This window comes from Anomalospiza imberbis, chromosome 8 (assembly GCF_031753505.1).
Source record: "Anomalospiza imberbis isolate Cuckoo-Finch-1a 21T00152 chromosome 8, ASM3175350v1, whole genome shotgun sequence".
In the NCBI taxonomy this organism is placed as follows: domain Eukaryota; kingdom Metazoa; phylum Chordata; class Aves; order Passeriformes; family Viduidae; genus Anomalospiza; species Anomalospiza imberbis.
Genome location: NC_089688.1, coordinates 8677579 through 8699496, shown reverse-complemented (window position 1 = coordinate 8699496; position 21918 = coordinate 8677579). Strand labels below are relative to the sequence as shown.

General features: G+C 41.2%; 2 protein-coding genes across 13 annotated transcripts in view; one reads left to right on the top strand and one right to left on the bottom strand.

Annotated features, from left to right (window-relative positions):
- The window catches only part of LDB3 (LIM domain binding 3), a 106847-nt gene extending 93717 nt beyond the window's left edge, over positions 1 to 13130 (bottom strand). For 6 of the 12 annotated variants that reach the window (XM_068197223.1, XM_068197225.1, XM_068197229.1 and 3 more), the window contains exons 1-2: positions 12150 to 12260; positions 11922 to 12046 (exon numbers count right to left, since the gene is read on the bottom strand). In XM_068197223.1, coding sequence (XP_068053324.1) covers positions 11922 to 12014 — 93 coding nt within the window. In that variant the 5' untranslated portion in view covers positions 12015 to 12046; positions 12150 to 12260. Of the gene's footprint in view, positions 1 to 11921; positions 12047 to 12149; positions 12263 to 13105 lie in introns of those variants that run through there. The other 6 variants (XM_068197220.1, XM_068197222.1, XM_068197228.1 and 3 more) reach the window with 4 other exon arrangements.
- Positions 13131 to 18502: 5372 nt separating this feature from the next.
- Positions 18503 to 21918, top strand: part of WAPL (WAPL cohesin release factor) — a 135669-nt gene continuing 132253 nt past the window's right edge. The window contains exon 1 of the mRNA XM_068197203.1: positions 18503 to 18648. The gene's annotated coding sequence lies outside the window, so the exon portion shown is untranslated. The remainder of the gene's footprint in view (positions 18649 to 21918) is intronic.

Below are 21918 nucleotides of genomic sequence, written 5' to 3'. Positions count from 1 at the left end.
ATGGTACAAATAGTCTCAGACAGTAGCCAAGATGATTTATGGGAAGACTGAAACTGAAGACTTGTGGCATCAAGGCCAGAACATTCACTGTGGATGTTCCAAAATTAAACACCAGTGAGGAAAGTTTATTCCTACTGAAACCCTTTATCTACACATTGAACCAAGAGGATTAACAAGCAACTACATGGTGAGAGCTCTTTCCTGGCCTCCTAAGCTTGGAGATGCATTTAATATTGTAATCCAATCCAAACTCTGCAAATCCAGAGGAGGAGGATCAAGACTTAGAGACAAAAGAAGTAATATTGTTTACCAGTCCTCTTAACAATACTTCCCTCAGATAAAACTACTTAAAGATCCAGTTAATAAGGCAAATAAGGGTTAAGTTATAATAAAACTTCTTCTTTGTACTGCTTTCTAGTCTATAAAGAGTTTTAATAAAACAAATTTTAGAGACCAAGTTAAGCATTTGAGCTAAATACTCAGAGGAGCAAGAAATAAAGACATCTACCATTATCATCAAATGGCATGAAACTCAGATCCAGCCTGGAATTCTTTCCCTATGAGAAAGATCAACATTTCACACGTACTTATAAAATGTAATGCTGTACAAGAGAGTGTCCTGCCTCCTTTCCAGGTTGTCTTTAGGACACATGAACTCCAGGGAATTGTGGGTGGAATGCATAAAAGATCTTACTGCAGCTGCTGGTACTGCATCTGTTCAAGGGATAAATAAAGCAGCTAAGTTCTAGTTTTGGTTTCATACACTGCCAGTCCCTTGACATGCACAGAAATTATATACCACCTCCTCATCTTGTCAATCACACTGCAAATATGTCTTCAATATTGTGGAAGGGATGATCACTTTTTTTTTGGCCAGGAATGTTCCCACAAGCTGGGATAATCTCCAGGACAAGTCACACACTGGAAAAACACTAAAACACTTAATTTTCTTCCAGAGAGTAACCTGTTCATGTAAATTATCAATCTATAGACTTTTTCTCATTCTTCCTAGGAAAGAATTAGGTCTAAATAAAACTGATGTAAATTAAAACTGAACTAATTCACTAGTTATCTAGACCTTCAAAAAAGTTTATTCTGTTTTTTTTCCCTTCACCACCACTTAATCCCCATGTTTTGGCATGTGAAATTTATGGAAATGTTCTCAATTACTATCAGCTTGTAATTTTTATATATATTTCTAAAGAATATTAATGTGTTTTACTATCTATGCTCAGCATATTTTCTTCAAAGAAAAAATGGAGATTACTATCTAAGATGACACTTTGCAGAGTGAGTAACCACTGCTATGAAGAAAATTAAGCACAGATATATAGGGAAAGGGAATTGCTGCTGAGCAGGACAAATCCATCTTTTTGTGAACCATGGGACCATCAGATAGGCGCAAAGTCTCTTCCAGGAATTTCAGTGAAGATGCACTCTATTGTCAACACAGAAGTGATATTGGTATCATTTGCAGCTTGGGTTCCTTAACAGAGGCTAGAGAAGACTATTTAACACAGCAACACATGTAATGAGAGAAACAGGAAACCCCTCAGCTTCACACAGAGCAGTCATGAACTTCCATGTGGCACCATATTTAGCAGCTCCTTCCTGCAGATTCCTGCTCTGTCCCTTCATGGCTCTATAGGACATTATAACACCTTTTGAAGGGTCTAATTCTTTCACTTCCCAAATGCAGTCTTCATTATTTTGCTCCTCCACTCTAAGTGCACTTAATCTGAGCAGCATCGAAAGCTGGGAGCAAAGAAAGGATAGTAAGCACATTCTGGTGAGGCAGAATATGGGAACAGAGCAAGGAAAGGAGGCAAGGGAAAGTGGCCACATAAGCATCCCAGGCATATGGAAGGAGGAGATGGAGACAGCACAGAACAATCTCACAGGGAGTGAGGATTGCTATTTCTCAGGGGGGAAACAGCCGAACAATTCAGGCACCTCAATAATCTGTTCACCCTTCCCATGAGGTGCCAACAGTCTGGTACCCACAACTCTGTGCACTCAGCCTGAATGCTGAGAACTATATGGCAAACCAGCACGTGTCTCAGTTTTAGAAGTGCTGCCCTGAAAAGGAGCAGTACCAAGCAGTGGGCAATCAAACAGGGAAGAGATTGTAGTTCAGGTAGATGTGGTTTGCTGCTGTCCACACAAATGATGATGCTTGAGACTGCTGACCACTTCTTGTCATGAAGAAAGCAAAGCACACATGTTATAGAGAGATTCTCATCCACCCACCCCATACAGTTGCCAAATGGATTAAAGGATTTCATCTAGCAGAATTTGTTAGTTAATTTAAGCAAACCAGTGAGATAATATTTTAGACGGGAAAGGGATTTTAAAGGTTGGTTAGGTTACAACACTAGTAAAAAAAATAAATAAACAGCAGAAAGATTAATAATTTTTTCCTACAATAATTAACCTTAGCCATTGCTCATGAAAAAGGCCATCTTACTTTGACTTTTTATTTTTTAAACACCTGCCATAGTATCAACTGCCCTTAACCATTTTTGAACCTGCTATGATTAGGTAAGGAGAGAATGCTGACATTCTCAAATGGAACAGGATGGTTCCAGTGACCCCCAGGATCAAGGAAAGGCAGCCCAAATTCACCCTAATACCAGGGCATTCAGATTTGGCACTATGTACCAGAATCTGGGGTTACAAGTAGTATTTTTGGAGTTTTGGATAAGATGTCCCATTCCAGAAGCTTGAGGTAAACATAGCATTGGTTCCAATTCAAAATAGCTTCCTAAGTTACTGGATGCTTTAAATATAGCATGAGAGTCCCACAGAGGCTTCTCAAGAGTGTGCACGGCACCCTAACCAGGTATAGTAAGTACTACAATGCATTGCAAATATTTTGATTCATGTCACAAAGACTAATTGTCACTAATGCTGGCTTCAAACTGAGGACCCATGAATTGTTTAAAGAAAACGTGTGCCCTTAAGCCTGCTACGTTTAATAAGAATAAGGGTTATGTCTGTATTAGGTATGGCTAAGCAAGAGAGGCATGGAGCCAAAATAGTCCAGAAGATGGAATTTGGACTCTGAGTAAGGGAAAGGTGGGAATAGGGTGAGACCATGTGAAAGGCTGTGTTCCTCCAAATCCTCAGCTGCCATTGCTACAAATCAAGTGTATTTGGAAGGATTTTGGAGAAAGGTTAAAACCTATTTATGCACTGTGTCCAGGCACTAAACACCTGTGACATAGATGATCACAACACCAGCTACGCACGTGGGAAGTGCAGAAAGTAACTCTACCCTCATCAGGGGATTTGCATGCCTTTAAGACATTTGGCCCATTTCATCTTCCTAAAAGAAGAGCAAGATCTCATTGACGTTTTGGGAAAATGGCTGCTAACCACCACTACCAAAGAGTCACCTTGTAGCAAGCCCATTCAAGATATTTTCTGGAACCATTTGTAAGATGAAATTGAATTTTTGAAGGTACCTAATTACAGGTACTTTCTTCCCTCTATTTATTGTGTGCTTTTTCTCCTGTAAATCTCTTAGAAGAACAGAAACAGCTTTACATTTGGGGAAATATTATACTTTTCATGGATCTGAAAAATGGGAGATTTTAGAACTGTCCCTAAAGGATACACAACAGTAAGGCTGACCTAAGCCTCAGGGCCAGCTTTATGTGACCAAGCTTTTATTTCTTTTACAACCCGAGTTTTATGATAGTAGCTAAATAAAATACTTAAAAAAAAATCATAATCTAGGCAACACATTTTGACAGGTGATATCTATTAGCTTTTAAATATAATGTGAATTATAGGTCAACACAATGTGCCTTAACAGCACATATACTGAGATCCTTATCCTCACTCTGTACCAGCAAAAATTAAATTCTTTTTAAATTAACGAATGCCATTTATGAAATATCATAGTATACGTCTACCAAATTAGTATTTAGGAATTTAGACAACTGTAACAGAAAGCCTATTTGGATATTTTGTTCTCAGGTAACCTTTTTATTAAGGCTTTAATTACACTAGTACAGAAGAAATAGCCCTTTTAATATGCTGTGCATAGAAACCATTCTTTTCCAATTAGCATTATTCATTTCTACTAGTACAGTACTGCTGACATTGCCAGACAAGGTTTTAAATTCATTTATATCCTCAAAATTTGCAGATGCAATTGATTTTTATCATGTTCAGCAGAAACTTCCCTCTTTTCTCTCCCCTTCTCTAGATCTTTCAACAGGGACTAATAATTTACCTGCACATTGATAATTTTGCTAATCTTGCAACAAAACTCAAGGAAAAGAATGTAATCGCATATTACACTGAACACTATTTAATTCTATACTATGCATTAAGATGGTGGCACCTCAGGCACTCCTGTTCAGATACTTCTAGTTACACACAAACTGGCTACATGAGATTGTCTTCCCGGCTAGCTCCAGCCCACCATGAAAGCTAGATTATAATGAACACTATTGCATTTTGTACACTATTTTCATACTTCCACATTGCTACTCAAGGTTGGTGTTATTTTGTATTTAAATACTTACACTTTTATATAACATAGACTTTATGCTACTAATTAGACAAAAAGATGGGAACTGCTGTTGCTAGTGTAGAAAGTTAATGATAACATATTTGCAGAGCTAATTTCTCCTTGTGTTCCACTGGCTGGAGAATATTTTGCAATAATGTATTCAGAATGGAGATAATGACAGATTTATCTGCTGTGTTATTAAGACAGTCATTTACAGAGTTCAGATATCAGACACTAATAAAAAGTTTTATCTGAAAAAAAGATTATTGTACATTTTAATTATAAAGCACTAACAGTTCAGCAGCTTTAAATTCATAATTTAATGCCTACCTCCTGATGTTTACTCATTCTAAAGGATCTGCAAAATTATTAACTTCCATAATAATTATGTAAATCTGAGGACTTCCTGAAATACTACATCAACTATATTCTCATACAAATAAACTTTAGGTCAAAGACTGAACTGTGTGTCAGATCACATTATCCAGTTGCCAGGGCACACTGTCAAATCTTAAAACAAGTGAAAAAGGAATATAACTAATTTGAGTTGGGGATCTGTTTCCGTACATAAAGAAAACCCTTTACTCCCTCCCCATAAAACCTCAAGAACTACTGTTATCCCTAGCTGTGAACTCAGTTTTTCACCAGTCTTGAGCCCATGTTTCCCACAGCTAACATTATATGCCTCCTGTTCAAGGGAAGAGCTGCATTTCCCTTTATTTTGCAGGAAAGAAAGCTGCAAAGTTAATTAACTGAGCTGGCAATGCATAAATGTTATTCAGCCCAGTTATTTAATAGAATGAGCTCTTTTTACAGGTAGTGCCACACAAGTATTAATGATTCAGCTACAATCCCAGTCCAGATTAAAAAGCACTTAGGAGGTGGAATGAAGAAAGGGCTTCAAACCCATGGGTTATGTCTTTGTGTCTGAACAGTCAGAACAGCAGGTTTGATGATCCAACACCATTTAAACCAGAACCTCAGCTATTACAGGCCATTACTCACATTTATCTGGCCTATATTCTACCAGGATGTTATGTTTCTTCTGAAATTCAAAACAGATAGAATTGAAGAACATAGCCTTAAACAGACAATTTCTGCACAGTATCTGTGCAGAGCACATAATGCTCCTTATATACCCCTGACCTTCAGCAGTGGATTTAGCATTTAGTGATTACTTTAATCACACAGACAGATAAGAGGGGCTGCCTTTGTGTTCCGAGTACCTACTTGATTTAGAGGAGAAATCATTTGACCAAGAGCTCCAGCTAACTACATGCTGTTCCTGAAAGTTATTTTGTCAAGTACAATACATGCATTCAAATCCCATTGCATTATCATGCTACAGTTTAAATAAAATTGTAATAAAAGCACTCTTCAACAAATAAACCTGAGTTTAAAGTTACAACAACAAACTTCATGGATTTTTCAGAATATTTTCTGCAAGGAAAGAAAACAAAAGCTTGTTACTTCTATCATGACTGTTTACCCAAAAGGGAAAAATAACCCATCTTCTGCTGGAACTGCTTTGAATACAAAATTGGTTATTTGCTGAAATCAAACCTTCTGTTAAAGTGTTAAGAGCTCTAGTGAAACATCCATTGGGATTATTTCTCAGATCTGACACAGTATTTTTGATCAAGACAGAAAATATTGTCTACCTCAGAATAACTAACACCTTACCTCTTAGAGCACCTGCACAGCCATGTTTAAAACTCTGTTTTACTCAGAGCAGAGACCTGAACTGCCTCCCCGATAAACTGGGATTTTTTGATCCCCAGGTGCCAGAACCCATTTCTCTGGTCCAACAAGTATTATTTAAATGGAATGCAACTACAGAATTTGCTCCCTCTCTCCTTGTCTGAAACAGACATTACACTTGTGTTTGATGAGACATACAACCTTATCACACAAATGCCCTGTACACTCAACTGCCATTTATAGTACAGATGCTGTCTACTAGAACATCTCAAATAAACAATACCAAATCAGGAGGCTGAGGAGTTACTTGTAGGGCTCAGGCTCACAGAAACACAATCATTTCTGATGTAGCTGTAAACATACCAGAACTGGCTTGCAAATTAGTTTGAAAGCAAACATACCACTTCAGATAGCTGGCACTCTCCTAGGATACTGACATTGTTTGTATATATAACAAATAATTGCAGGTAATAAAATTCAGAATGCTGTAACTTCAGATGAGGTGACTGCTACTCGAGAAGTAATCAACAAATTGAACAGATTATCACAAAGAAATGCTGATGCCCACAGAACAGTTGTTCTATCAAAAAAATAGATAGTAAAGTTTTGGAGTGTCCTGAAAATCTGGCCTGGAAGTATTTAATCTTCCTCTCAGAAGGGAATATTTTAAGTTAAACTGTAAGAAGGTTGGAAGAATGTGAAACTGCTAAGCCATTAGAAATCACTACAGTTTGTCTAGGCATAAGGCAGTCATTATATTAAATGGCTCACTTCCTTCTCAGAAGTTGACTCAATCAGTTGAACTTTAAAAGAAAAAGGAAACATCTCTACTGAGCACAGGTTAAAGAGGAAGACTCCTAGACTTCTAGTGGACATCAGACTTATTTGTTAGTTTAATAGAATATCAATTATTCTAAATACTAATCTATAGCTTTTGGTATCATAAAGGACTTCTTATTTGGAGATTAAGAAAAACCCTCTCAAAGCTGCAGTTGCAGCTTTAGGACAGCTTCTCAGCAGTCTGACACACCAAAGGTGGATGCTTAACAGGTGATGTGGTACCAGAACTTCAAGAGAACTTGCTGAATTGTTTCAGTTCACTCAGTACAGGTAAACTGCATTTTTCTGATCATAGTTTATGTACAGCACCACATGGCCATTCAAAGGACAGCTGCAGAATGCACAGAGCCTGACCCAGATCTTCTGAGGCTTCCCCACATTCAAGAATAGAAGGAAAAAAGTGAAGAGGGACTGCCTTCCCTCCTCAGCTGCCTGTTGTAAGGCACTGATACACAACAGCCCACAGGAAATGAATACTCTCACATAGCTCTTCTAAAGCAGAGGCAGTGACAGCCAGAGGTTGGCATATGTATGCTAGGGAGTGGAGGAGGGACAGGAAGCAATCAGCAAGAGATGTTGATAAAAGAGCCTAACAACTCTGAGAAAAAAAATCCTTCCTGCTCCTGCAGAGACAGACTGCAAAATGCTAGACCAGGGTTTTCCCCCAGACTCAAAAAGCTGTTTCAGGCTGCTTGTAGCAGAGTCAGTATACAGATCAGCTAATTTAATTCTTTTTGTAGCAGTGTTTGCTATTTTCCCTCCCTGGACTTACATATTCACCAGATTTCAACCTTTTCATCACTTAATCGAATAAAGAAAAGTATTTCTTGAAGGTTTTTGTTTTGTTTAAACACTATCTCCTGTTTCAGGCTCTGGCTTTTGATTTGGAACCCAACCTCTCTATTAGGAAATACAAAACTGAATAGATAACTGCAGAGTGAATATACCAGTCATGGGTTACCACAGTGATTTAGATAATATTTTCACTACCTCAGATAATGATTGTTCCTTCACACATTTCAGTGCATTGCATCACCTGCAAGCCAGCCTGTCTCACTAGAAAAGTTCATTGTTCAGAAATAAAGATTCAGAATTATATGAAGACGTTCTGTTATTGCATCCAACCATGTACAATCGTACCATCTTAGGTAACATGGCAACTGAGCACTTAGATAATTAACTATGTCCAAAAGCCTTCTTACAGAGGATTAGGTCTATAAAATTAATGAATTCTGCTTGCTTCCAGACAGTTCAAGCAGTAGGAGAAAATAAACAGCTTTTCTGCCCACGTCAATTTGGAAAGACCAGATTTATGTATATGATCATGCCATTGGTGACAGCGCTTAGCACTGTCAACAACCTGCAAGTCTCATTCATTTCAGCAGGGCTGACAGATGCTTAGCTTTAAGCCTGTCAGTACTGTTTTCCTATGTCTGCTACCTGCTCATGACATCGCATGACAGAATTTGACATCTCATAACAGAATTTGACATCTCATAACAGAATTTTTCTAGTGGGTACAATGGTCTGCAGGGTGGGGACTGGAAAAATAGTTTACAGATGATTTCCCGATACTATTGTTAAAGGAGAGTGAAAGCTGCAGAGTGACCTTAACTCTTCCCTACTTGTTTTTGTCTCCTGTTTTCTTGTTCCCATCCCCTATGTTAGTCAGGCATTTATTTTTAGATAAAGAACAGATAAGCAGAACAATCCATTTCAGGGGAACATATCTTCACCTGTCACCCAGCTGACTGACTGTGCCTCCTGTGCATTATGCTGCTGACTATTCAGCAATGAGCTGATCACCTGGGCCTACCTGAATGGAAGAAAATGCAGTGTCTGAGACACCATTTTAAAGATTTCTTTAGAAGTGAACTGGTATGCCAAACAGCTCTGCATAATTCCCTTCCTCATCCACTGTGTTAAGAACATTTTTCCTGAACAGAAGCATTAGCAATCCCACAATCCTGTATTGTGCTTTTCTCAGCAGGTTTCAAAGACCCTCAGGATTTCTCCCCTACTCTCCAGGTAAAGTGTGAGGTGGGTAGGAATTGTATAGGGCTGGCTGACAGAGGGGCAGGTCAACAGGTCAACCTTATGTCCATGCATGGCCTAGCTTCATAATGGCACAATACTGGTGCCATCTTTTGGGAGGGTGCTTGGAAACATCTTGGTCTAATACTATAGATGGGATGAACAACCCTGCTGTGTTAGATTCCTTCCATCATTTTTCTCAGGAGTTTAGAGGCAGTGCTGTATGACAGAAGAGCACAGAGCCTTCATGAAAAAGAAGGTATCCTTCTGTTTTCTGTGTCCCACCCACAGACAGTCCAATTAATTGAGGGCAGTCAGAGCACAATGAACATGTCTGCATGCAAACCCAGTCTGCAGGCTTAGAAGGACACTGTGCACATGTAGCCAAAAGGGCCATGGCACATCTGCCATGGTACATCAAAAGCAATTATAATACTCTAAGTTTAAGTATTTGGAGTTTAGGACTCATCTTGCACATAGAAAGTCTAATCTCATCTCAGGGCAGCTGTGGATCAAAACCAGTCCATAAATAGGTGTACAGCATCCACTAGCAACATTTAGAGCTGTGTGCCCTTTCCAAGAAGGAGATCTTTCTCAGTTATCTTCTCTCCCCTCCTCCCCATCAGGAATATCTTAAAATTTAAGTACAGCTTCCCTTTTCCCACCTCAATAAGACTGCAGCTATGGCTGAGTTCATAGGTCAGCTCACTTATGACTGAAATTTCTGATTTGGTTTGGAGATGTATTTATGTGATAGATGATAAAGAAGAAAAACAGATCATCAAAAGTCATGTATTACACTGTGTTCCAACTAAAAACATCACAACCAGCAGGCATAACTATCCCAGCTCCGCCTGAAAGAGGCTATGCTTCTGCCCTCATAAGGCAGGCTCTAAAATCCAATCCCATCCCAAAGCTGTGATCCCAGGTAAAAACTGGGCCTCACTGGGAAGAGTGTAAAAACATTTAACAGTGCTTTCTGACACTGCTATGGTTGAAAATGCAGTCAGGTCTGTGAAGGGCTAATTCCTTCACACCTCTGGGAATTCAGCTGTTGCAGTTTCACTTCTGCTCCTCCTATACTCTCAAAAGCCTCATGAGAATCATACAGCCTTTGGGCATAGTGTTTAGCTTTCACAGATTACAATCTGAGACAATGAGCTCTTTGGGAAACAATTGGCTTTTCATTACTGATTGTGTCACATACACTGCAAGTGCTATAGCCCTGGCCCATGGCTGACAGACTCTAGGTATGACTGAATGACTTACAAGAAAATAATCAACACCATACAGTGCAGGCTGCAAAGTGTCATGAAAATGCCTACAAAAATATGGTGACACCTCTCTGTACTTACCTTGGGTGGGATGAGAAAAGAAATACCAACACTATTTACAGAAGCAAAATTAATCTGAGTTTATGAAGGGAGTTTATTTTTGTAGATAGGAGGTATTTTAGGTTGTCTTTTGCTTGTTTGCTTTTGATAAAACTGGCAGAACAGGCTTCTTTGCAATTACTATGCTGCAAAAGGAGTTATGAAAAGTATGTCTCATCATCATAGTATTAAGGTAAACATGGCTCTGTCTTCCAAGAAAGAGATAATGTGCATAAGAACAAGGGAGATCAGATGATGCCGTTTCACAGGACGAATATGAAATAGCATAGCTAAGATTTCAGAAGCACACCAAGTGACTTTGAAACACATGCAGAGATATACATTTTGTACCCACAACTTAACAGACTGTATTTTTTTCCCTATGAAAAAAACAACATAGTCTTAAAAGCAGTGTAGGTGGCTTTTTTATTATTATTTTTGCAGTGGAACAGACACTTTATTTGCATTCTACTTGTTTGTCTGATTAAATCATTCTGGTATTTCTCTTACATACTGTTATGTAAGTAACCTCTCTTGTCACTGTACTGCAAAATAAGCCTTCTGCAGGTGATTTGTGGAGGAGCCAAGACCTCTCTAGAAAGATCTGAACATTCTGGAGCAGATTTGAGACTGCCAGAAACAAGAAAAGAAGAAGGGAGCTACCAGAAGTCACACAGAAGTGTCTTACAAGAGAAAAGTAGGTAAGGAAAACACAAATTTCCTGAAAACTATTCAATGTTAAAAATATTTAAGAAACGTAGCTAATTCAGGTAATAGGAGTACTGAACTGCAACACCTTAAAATAATGCTTCAAGGGGAAGAGAAAAGAAAAAAGCAGCTAGGAGATACATGGCTGTAATTGACAGATACACTAAGTAATTAATTATTAAATCCATGCTGTTTGTCAGCTGCAAATGGAAGGCTTCTGCATAATTTAAGACAGTATTTTAAGAACTACTGAGTCTTCTGCTTGACATGTCTAATTTTTATCTAACTATTATTGCACCCCATCACAAGAGGGGACACATCCCTGTCTTTGTTCACTTTTAACACCTGATTTCACATACTTACAAGCAGTCACATGTTTATTTTCTAGAAATATAATTCTATATTCCCATTCAGAGTTGTTCTATTCCCTTCCCCCCAAATTGCACCAGTGAGGCCCCTATCAGCAGAAAAAGAGACAACACTGTACAGAATAGAACTGCAAGCTTACTTAAAAGCGACAGTATCACCATCCATACACAAATACTAACCAGAACTGTCTTCCTGAGGCATTATCAGTGCCAGGTTGTACTTCAAACTGGCACATTTCTAGTTCACATTATATTGTCTTTATCCACACCTAGGTGCAAAGATCTTCAGTTCTGCTAGGCCAGGTCAAAGTGTACATATGACTGCTATTTTCCAGCCCAAACCAGCTCAACAAGGTTTTTTTGCACACTTACTCTGGAGATGGTCAAGGGCATGTTGAAGTCCTTGCCCCCTTGCAGTCGGAAGCCCCACGGTCCAGGTCCATTCAGAGTCACACTGTAAGCCATGTTGTACCACTTTCACAGGCAGCAACAGGGCACTGCAGAACAGAAGAATGGGGCAGACAGAAAAAAGTGTGAAAAAACAGACTGAGAACAGGGTAGGGTTTTATATAAACGAAAGCAATTCTCTCTCTGCCTTGCCTGTTCAGTCGTGCTCTGATACCACCTAAGAATAGATGGGAGCTATAATGCAGATGCTGATATCCCAGCTGAGTAGGGCCCATAAAAGGTTTGTAACCAGACACCTACTATGCAAAGACTTCATGACTCAGAGGTCTAATATAGTCCCCACGGAAGGGGACAGATCTTTCTAGGCTCCTCAAGCCCCTCATGCTGCTCAGTTACTTTATGGACAAAACACATGTTTTAATAAAACAAGCAAAGTTCTACTCTAAAATCCCAAACACTAAGTCTCTTCTGTAACCTGTTAACAACTACAAAGCCGTTTTTAAATTCTGCTTCAGCACATAGGTATCTTGCACTGTGACATATAATACAAGTTCTTTCTATGTAGATCTTTCTACATGTAGCAGAAAAGGACCAAGAAAATGTTAACCTTCTTTTGCAATCCTTTGTTAAACTGAAAAAAGATATACTACATGTATTTAGCATCATCCAAAAAAAAAAAAAAAAAAAAAATCCACAACTTCATGTTTGGCTCTTGGTTCCACAGCCTTTGCTTTCCCTAGGAAAAATTAACATTTCTTTTTTCTGAATACAGAAAGATCGTGGGATACTTCTAATCAGCATATAATTTCTGTGATAAAAGCATGGTTTCACTATGTACCTGTTTCATCATTTCAATACAAGTCTTCTAAAGGTGTGACACTTGAATTAGAGTCTAAGAATACAAATAGTTAGCTAATTGCTTCCTTAATTAATTCCTTGATTTTTTCATAGCTTACATTCCAGTTCTTAGGAGTTCCATAAAACTATAACCCTTGTTCAGTAATGCTGGATAGCATTTCTGCCCTAGATTGGAAATTGCTAAAATACAGAGGGAATGAGGGTAGGGAAGAAGCTGTTGGCAGAATTACAGATATAAATAAAAAGTTTCTGCTCTCAGGGTACAGCTACAAACATTAAATAATGCTCACCCCTTTCAAGTCATTAATTTGTGCAGGACCTCCAGAACCTCTCTTCTGTATCTTCACAGTATTTATCCTCCTTTATCCTCTGGTTAGAAAGAAATTGCCATTATATTTAAAAGGGGGCGGGGGGGGAAATGTCCTCCAAACATGGGTTCTACTTTGATAATCAAAAAGGCAAGCAAACCCACACAATGCACTAGAGTGAGGCAGCTCAGCTTGAACATTGATCACCCTGCCCATATACCTACCTTAAAAACATGACAAATATCTGATTACAAAACAGCAGAGAGCAAACACTACCAGGAATTCAGTCTTTGTCAAAGATAATGGTCAATAATTTTTTAAAACCATGAAGCAAAAAAAGTTTCTGTCTAGCATTCACAGTGCCAGAAAAGCCATTTGTACAAGGGAATAATTAATCTCTGCATAGGCACTAGACTAAGCCATATAGCCTTCTGTTTTAGCCAGAGGTCCACAATAAACCACAGCAATTCACACAGATTTAAATAAAAGTTACGCTAAGCCAGTGGAACTGGCCCCAACCAAAATGAAAGCAAATAGCAAGATACAGCCTGAGAATAAAGCAAGGTTTTGAGGTCTCACAAATACCTCAAAGGTACATTTACATTAAGAGTATTTATAATCTGTCCTCTAAGTCCAGAACCACTGATGTTTGGATGATTATTTTGAGGAGAGGCAAAACTGACTTGTTGGACTTAAAATGGCAGAGTTTCCTAGCCTGCCAGTTTATCTAGTACTGATTTTTTTTTTTGAAAGCCAAATGCACACATAAAAGTTTGAAGGTATATTCTCATTGTACTTTTACTTTTCCTAGGAATTCACTGCTTTTTTTAGTGCCCTTTCTTGGCTCCATTTCAAGAGTTCAGGAGAACAGAATAAAAGCAGGAATAAGATAAACATAACAAGTTGTTGCTTCACTACTACAGACAGTATCACATAAATAAGTATTAGAAGAAAGACCACAGTTTCATGGACTTAAAATTCTGTGCATATTACCTTCCCATACCTAAATCTTCAGTCATTTGTGTAAATAACAGAAAAGGGGGGAAGCAAAACCCAGAACAGAATAAAACCACACAACAAACTGAATAGAGCTAAGCACTAAGAAACAGAGATGTTGTTTAATCAAACACTATGTGCATCTGTCCTACTTTCACACCTATAACATAGTATTTTCTTATCAGGACATCAGAAAGGATGTGAGAGATCCTTCAGGCTGAGTGGCGCGCTACAAAATGAGAGCGGGCATCGCTTTCGGGGCTCTGTCATTTGAATGAAATGTTAAACTGAGGTCACTTGTTCCTACTCCTTCGGTTTCTGTCCGTGTCTGCCCCAGTGTTCAGCAGGGCCTGGCATTTTTAAAAGGAAAGTATAGAGGATATGCCAGCATCCTGGCCAACATTTCCCTTCAACACATCAGTACCACAGCTCTTTCATGCATCTGTACTACCCCTACCAGGTGCAATTCAAAGAATATTCCAGAGTTTTCTTGCTCCAAGCCTCTTCTGTCTGTATCCCCTCTGCCTGCCTGAAGAAAGCTCTGCTCCTAATACTGTAGTTAAAATGGTTCAGAAGCTCAGGCTGTAGTCACAGGTCCATTTGTTAGGGACACCCTTAGCACAGGTCTCACCTTCTACAGACTTTCAGCACAATCAGCCTCTAAATAATAAAGCTGGTGATCCACCCAGATGGCTGTTTCAGCCCTGCCCTGTTTTTAAAGGTGAGACATCAGTGCAGAAGGTACAGTGCTGCCACAGCTACCAGCACAAACCTCAGCAAAACCTTCTGGGAAACCAGAGGCTGAAATAAACTGTGTGTACAGAACTGTCAATTTCCTTGTTTTTTTCGGAGGCTTCTGATGTTTAGATTAGGTTTTAAGTTGCTTTACATAATTGCCTGCTATTCTGTTTCAAAAATAATTTTTGTTTGCTCAGATTTTTCTCTCATGGTGTGCCTTCTTCCCTACATTCTCTGGCTATGTCAAAATCCATGACTTGCTTAAAGCTCCCTCCCTTCAGAGAGAAGCTATGCTGAGTGCTGAGTCAGATGAGGTCACTGATGTAAGGGGTGACATTTAAACAAAAAACATATTCCAGGAGCAGGGTGACATTCTCTCTACACATATCAAATCAGAGGATTTTCCAGAGCTCCCCAGGCAGCCCCCCTCCTGCCCCAAGCTATTCCCAGCTGACTGATGGGAACAGTTGCGAGGAAGCTGGATGGGTACCAGGCAGAGAAGAGTGCCACCACCTCCAGTAAATGCCTCTGAGCCCAAGCAGAGCTGTCCTTCCACAAGCCCAGCAGAGATGTTACACCAGCGGAAACAATTCCCACGTGCTAGGGGACCGTGCTGTGCGTATTACAGTGAACTGACTTTGGGAGAGCCACAGCTGCATGCTTGGGAGTGCACAGACATGAAGTGAATGAAATAAAAGTCACTAGTATCAACGCTAAATTAAGGTGGAAGGAAACAAGTAATGGAAATTCCAATTGTTAAAGTTGCTACTACTTCACAAAGCTGGACACATTAGTCAGGGGTTATATTTTAGCTCCCGAGGCCCAGGGGAGACTTGAATTACTGTTACTGCAGCAACAAGGTTGTATCATTTGGATCATCAAGGATTGCTTGAGAGCTTGACTTCTCAGCTGCAAAAGACTATGAATCTCTGGCAAATAAAAAGATGCATAAAAGGTCATGGTTTCAATGTTTTATGTTTAGACAAGTGAAAGATTTGTGCCATGCATGAATAAATTATCATCTCCTCTTTAATAGAAAGATGTTCAAGCTGGATAGACTTTCCCTTAGGAAAAAAAACAAAAACAAACCCAATCAAACAAACAAATCCAAACAAAAACCAAACAACTAAACAAAAAAAAAAAAAAAAAAAAAAAAAAAAAACCCAGCAAAAAGATTGTCTTTCTTTCAGTCTCCCTCACCTGAGGGAGTGGCAGTACAAGAAGGCAGCATTCAGCTTTATGACAAACACCCTTTTTGTCCCATGGATTCCCGCACTATCCCCAGTACAATTATCTACAATCCTTCAGAAGAGTGGGAAGCAGGGTGAATGGAGCCTTTGAAGAAACTACTCACTACACATATGCATGAAGAAAAGCCAAGCTTTGACCCAGTTGTTCAATATATGCAATCCTAGAGTTTTCCAAAGTTTTGAATCAATCCAATGCTAAGTACATTTCACATGAAATCAACAGCTGCATTTGGGGACTGATCTTCATTGTCATCCACAGGAGGAAATAGTAGACATTTACTATGTATTAGCTAAGCGGTGCTAAGGAATTTGAAACTGACACATTAGTGATGGGGAAAAAAAATTAGCTCTGAACTCCTACCTTGCCAGTGGCAAACTGAATATAAAATTAATTATCAAGAGCAAAAATATTTTCCCCCACAAGTTCAATATTGCTTCCAAAGTAAGACTATTCTGCAAAACAGCTCATTGTGATCTCCTTTCCTTCACTGCTGAACTCTGAACTGAGTTGAGCTAATTCTACTTGTACTTTGTTTCACCTATTAATTTAAAATCCTTCAATTCTCACAGGCCTTAGGATTTCTGAGTTCATTTTAGCCCCTTTATCAAGTTGTCCTAAGTCTTGATCTTTCTCAAGCCACTAAATTTTCTATCACACTTGGCTTTACCACGTTCTGCTTTGTCAATACCTTACTAAGACTGTGCTTTGTGAGCTCCAGAAAAAGCCGATAATGCTGGGGAGATATGTTAGAGCAATATAACGATAGAACATTATCTTCCTTCTCTATAATATAATGCCTTCAGAAATGCAGCTCAAATGTTTCCTGTTTGGCTGTTTGCTGCTGCCAGTATCTCTTCACCAATTAACCGTATTGGCTATCTACCCCTCCCTCTAGATCCTTCGCCATGACTATTTCCATCTTAAAAAAAAAAAAAAAAAAAAAAAACCAAAAAAACCCCAAACCTGTATGTCACATTTTTTTATCTCTACTGCATGGCCTTTTTTTCCCTACACCAACCACCTTTCACTACCATAAAAAATTTGGTATACAACACAGTTTAGTCAGAACCAAATTTTTAAATATATGAAGATTTTTTGGTAACTGTATTAAACTGGAAACCTATGGAGAGACAGATTCACCATGAAAGGGAAGGGGAAGATACCTCTCCAGACTGTGAAGACTTAAGTGTATGTTAGTAAGTTCTCACCTTACAAGCCTTTCAGTCATTTTTTTATAGACACTACACCATGTAATACTTACGACTTCTATGGTACTTAACCATCCCATGATAAGAAAATTTCTTCTTTTAAGGTAAAGAACATCTAAACACCTGTTGTTTTAACCATGTCCTGTTCATAAACATAACCACAGCATTAGGTTACCCACTTTAGGTGAGAAAATGTGACAACAGCAGCAAACTGGACTAAAACACAGGGCTCGGTTTCTAATACACGTACTTGAGGCAGAAAAAGAAGTCTGCAAAATGTGTCACTGTTCAGTTTTCATTGTTGTTCTTCAACTCTGGGCTGAAACCAGGAAAGTTTACAGCAATCCTGTGACTACTGTAATCTGTACCTTGCTGCACGGGAACCTAATTGACTGTTTGGCCTCAGAAAAGAGAAAACAGTGAACGAAAAAAATCCAAGCAAAGCCAAAGACATCACAGTCAGCTCCACACAGAGCAGGGACTGAGCTCTGATATCGAGGTCACAGGATCTCTGAGGGGGCAGGCTTTGCCTCCTGCCAGCCCGAGGTCTGGCACAGCGCGGGGAGCGCGCAAGGAGCCTTGCGAGAAGGATCCTGTGCCGTCAGTGTCATTTGGCCATCGCAGATTCCTCAGGGATCATCACGGCAAGCTGATGTAGCGGCGCGCCTATAACCACAAAGTTGCAAGATAACTAAGCAGTCTCCCAAAAGTTACACTTCAGCCTCGCCTACTCACTTCTGCCTTCCCAGCAAGGGCTCTCCAGGTTTTAATTTTCCACTAGAGACACGCTGTAGTCGCGGCGCGACCCACCTTGCCCGCTCGCAGCGTCTCGCTCACCGGTACCTCCGGGCCGAGCGGCCGCCCCCCGCCACCTCCGGCCGCGCAGCGCTGCCCGGGCCGCGCCGGGTGGGTCCCGGTCCCGGTCCCGCCCCTGCGGGAGCCGCGGCTGCCGCAGCCACGGACATCGCCCCCGCAGCCAGGGGGCGGCCGCGCCCGGGGCCGAGGGAAGCGCTGAGGCACCCGCCCGCCCCCGTGGCGAGGAAAGAGCCGCTGGCCCGCAGGTGGAGCCTTTAAAGCGCCCGGGCCGCCGGGAGTGCCGCGCTGAGGGCGGCGGCCTCTCCCCGTCCCGCCGCGAGGGGGCGCTGGGCGGGCGAGGCGCCGCGGGTGGGGATTTGCCTCAAGCGGTGGCGCAGGGACCGATCCGCGAGAAGCCGCTGCCGGCGGTGTGTAAATATCCGAGTTTGGGCCGAGATCACCTCGGGGCCGCGGTGGCAGAGCGGGAAGGTTACACAGAGCTGTGGGGAGCGGTTCGGCCGAGCTCCGGGGCAGCAGGTATCCCGGGGGGCGGGCGTTCCGCGTCTGAGCCCTCAGGGAAGGATGCGAGGGATGAAATGGCGGCGGGAGCGGGGGGGCTGCGCCCGCGGGTGGGACCAGGAACGCTCTGGAAGGCGGCGAGGGCGGCCGGGAGGGGCTGCTGTCCTGCCCAAGTTCAGCAAAAGCTCTTGAGCCTTGTGTGTTAATGCATTGCGGGCTTGGAGCCCGCAGCCTTCAGCCCCTTCGCTCACCGCCGGAACACCAGTGAGAATGATGGTTTCATTCACTGACCCGCAGGAAAAGTGGAAGCGAGGGTGTTTCCCCCCAGAGATTCACCGGTGCTGATAAGCAATGGTCGTTTTAGTTAAATGGAAAAGTTAAAACGACATCCCGAAAGAAGACAAAGGGTTTGGAAGACAAAAAATGCAGAACGAACAATTTAATTGCCCACCAGGATACTGATGCTGAGATGATTTTAGAGATTGAGCCTTGTGGTGCCTTCACATGGTCCTGCTGAGTTCTGTCAAGGACCAGGCAGCCCGCTGCATACATCCCTCTATTCAGCAGTTCTGTTTGGTTTGCTTTCTTGGCTTTTTATGTTATGCTCCCCAAAGTATCCTGAAGAAAGTCAGCTGATTTCTCAGTGAAATGACAGCGCCACTGCTTTATGAGTTTGTTAAAAAAATTTAAAAAAGAGAAAAGCCTGTCCCCAGGCGTTGAACCGCTGGAAACGCGTGCGGTGCCCCGTGGCATCGGAGCCCCTTGGGATTTGCCCAGGAGCGAGAGTTCCCTGGGCTGGGAAGGTCCCGGGCAGGCGGCCCCGCGCTGGCTGCGCGGCGGAGCGGCCGTGCCGAGGGGCCGCGGCCGTGCCGAGGGGCCGCGGCCGTGCCGAGGGGCCGCGGCCGGTCAGCACCAGGGACAGGGCGGCGGCGCGGGCGGCAGCGGCCCCGCCGCGCGGGCCCGGGGCGAAACCCCCGCACTGAGGGGCCGCAAGGGCCGCGAGAAACACAGCAATGGAATCGCTGTGGAATCAATGGAATACACGGCCCTTCTGAGAAGTTTCTCAGCTCCAGCCTACTTAAAAGAGTCGCAGTTCAGGTTTAGTGTTTCTCGTCTTATGGAACCTCAAGTCTCTTTGCACTTTAAGTCCAATGTACAGGATGCATAGACAAGGCCAGGAAAAATTGATCTAAATTATTTCTGTATTTATCCTTGGCCAAAATTAATATTCATATGGATTACGACTTAATAGTAGTTGCAAAAATATTCCACTGACAAATTGGCGTATATCCCCAATGGAAACATTTTGCGTCTTGTGATGAGGTTAGCAACCTCATAAAGTAGCGTATTTGGTGATTTGGGCTGGAAAACATGATCCAGATGGTGGGAAATAATGCTTATTTCATGATGTTCTGTTAGATTATCCCATTCTATGTGTGATAGAAAAAAATCGTATTTAGATTTAAGGATTTATACCTGCGCCTTTCCAAGGCCTTCGATAACCTGCTTTTCTGCTCCCTGGTAAAAGTATCAGCAAGGATGACTGGGAAGTGGCCAATAATCCTGTTCAGATGAGTGGTGGATCAGTTTTGCTTCAGACTTTGTTTTTGTTTGAAACAGGATGAAATACACAAGCTTGTATGTTTCTCCATAGGTCACTCAAGGCTGGAGTACTTGAAAGTATGAGAGCTCAGTGCTTTCTGAAAGAGCCGGCAGTCTTGTTCCCAGAAACTTGTGCCTGTCATTTGGAAGGACAAAATCCTCTGTCCCATTTTTCTAGAAAGCACTAGTATTAAACACGTATTTTAAATGTGTATTCAGAAATGTGGCCGTGGAATAGTTCCCTGAAACACCATTGGGGTCACCACTTATTACGAAAAGCTGAGCACTGAGACTACACTGGCTGGGCCGTCTTGTGCAAACAATCCTATTTGCTTTCTGGAAAGTAGCTTACTGATAGATTTAGCTGTTTTCCTCAGTGACTCACTCAGTGATATTTGCTTTTGACCCATGAGTTTCAATCCAGCCTGGTCAATTTCCTTCACTGGAAAATTCAGATAGTTCTGTCAAGGGCTAGTTTTCTGCAAGTCTTTCTTCTGGTCTTTTATCCTTTCTTCCAATCACAATCTGATCTTCCAAACCGTTTCATCAGCTGTTCAGACTCAGATCAGTCTCAGAAACATTGTTTTTCTTTTAAATAGGCCCCTCATTTTCCTGCAGTATGGTTTCATAAGGTTTATCAGGTACTTTAGTAAGCTGTCTACACAGTTTATTTGCAGTAATTTTAAACTGAAGGTGCAACTCCCATGGATGGAAACTTAAAAGAATGACTGCTACCCAACAAGGCTGGCCTCCTCAGGTACTGAGAGGTTCCTCACCAATGATATTAGGAAAATTATCAAGTAAAGTACAGACATTGCAGCACAAAGTATGGATATGCTTTCTCCTGGGATAATGCTTTTGACATCTCATCTCACTCCCTGCCCAGCTGAAGGGGTTCTGAGTTCAGAAATAAACTAGTGATGAGTGTGGCTTTCTGAGAGCCCCGGCTGAGGAGCAAGTAACTGGGAAGAAGATACTGCCTTTGGTTTGGATGGGTTGTGTAGGTGTTATTTCTCTGGGGCAACACTGATGTGACTATTCAGACAGAAGTGCTGGCATTCGGAGGAGTGCAGATCTGGCCTGCATTTGCACTGTCATTTACCCAAACTGTAACAGCTCCAGTAAATGAGGCTGTTCCATTTCTGATTGCTTAGCAGTTCTCTTTTTCCCAGTTGTTTGCACATGCTGTGTAAGGGGGCAGGAGAGTCATTGGTTTGTTCCTTCTGTCACTGGCAAATAAATGGGCAATTTGCAAAACAACTGACAGTTTTCAATTCCTTTCTCACAAAATATTAGGAGGAATTTCTTTAAAATTAGGACTTTAGATATATCCAGTTAACAGTCTGATTCATGTGGGATTGTGTTCTGGCATTGGCAGAAAAGCTGCCAAAGGAATCTAATACTTTGGATCTCCAAAATTATTTTCTTTTGCAGAAAATCTTAGGAATGTGTAGCAAGCACAGCTCAGATGAGGGTCATATTTTTAGTGACTTTAGCAATTTTATCCTTGTAAGATAGAGATTCATCATTCCTATTTTCAGTCTTACATTAATAATTTTGCAGGCTTCCTAGTGTTGCCCACATATAAGAGCAAACAAACATACAAACAAAATAATCAAAATGTGAAGCTGTTACGTACAGTTCAATAGAACATTGAGAATTCCAATTCTGGAGTGTTGCTCAAAC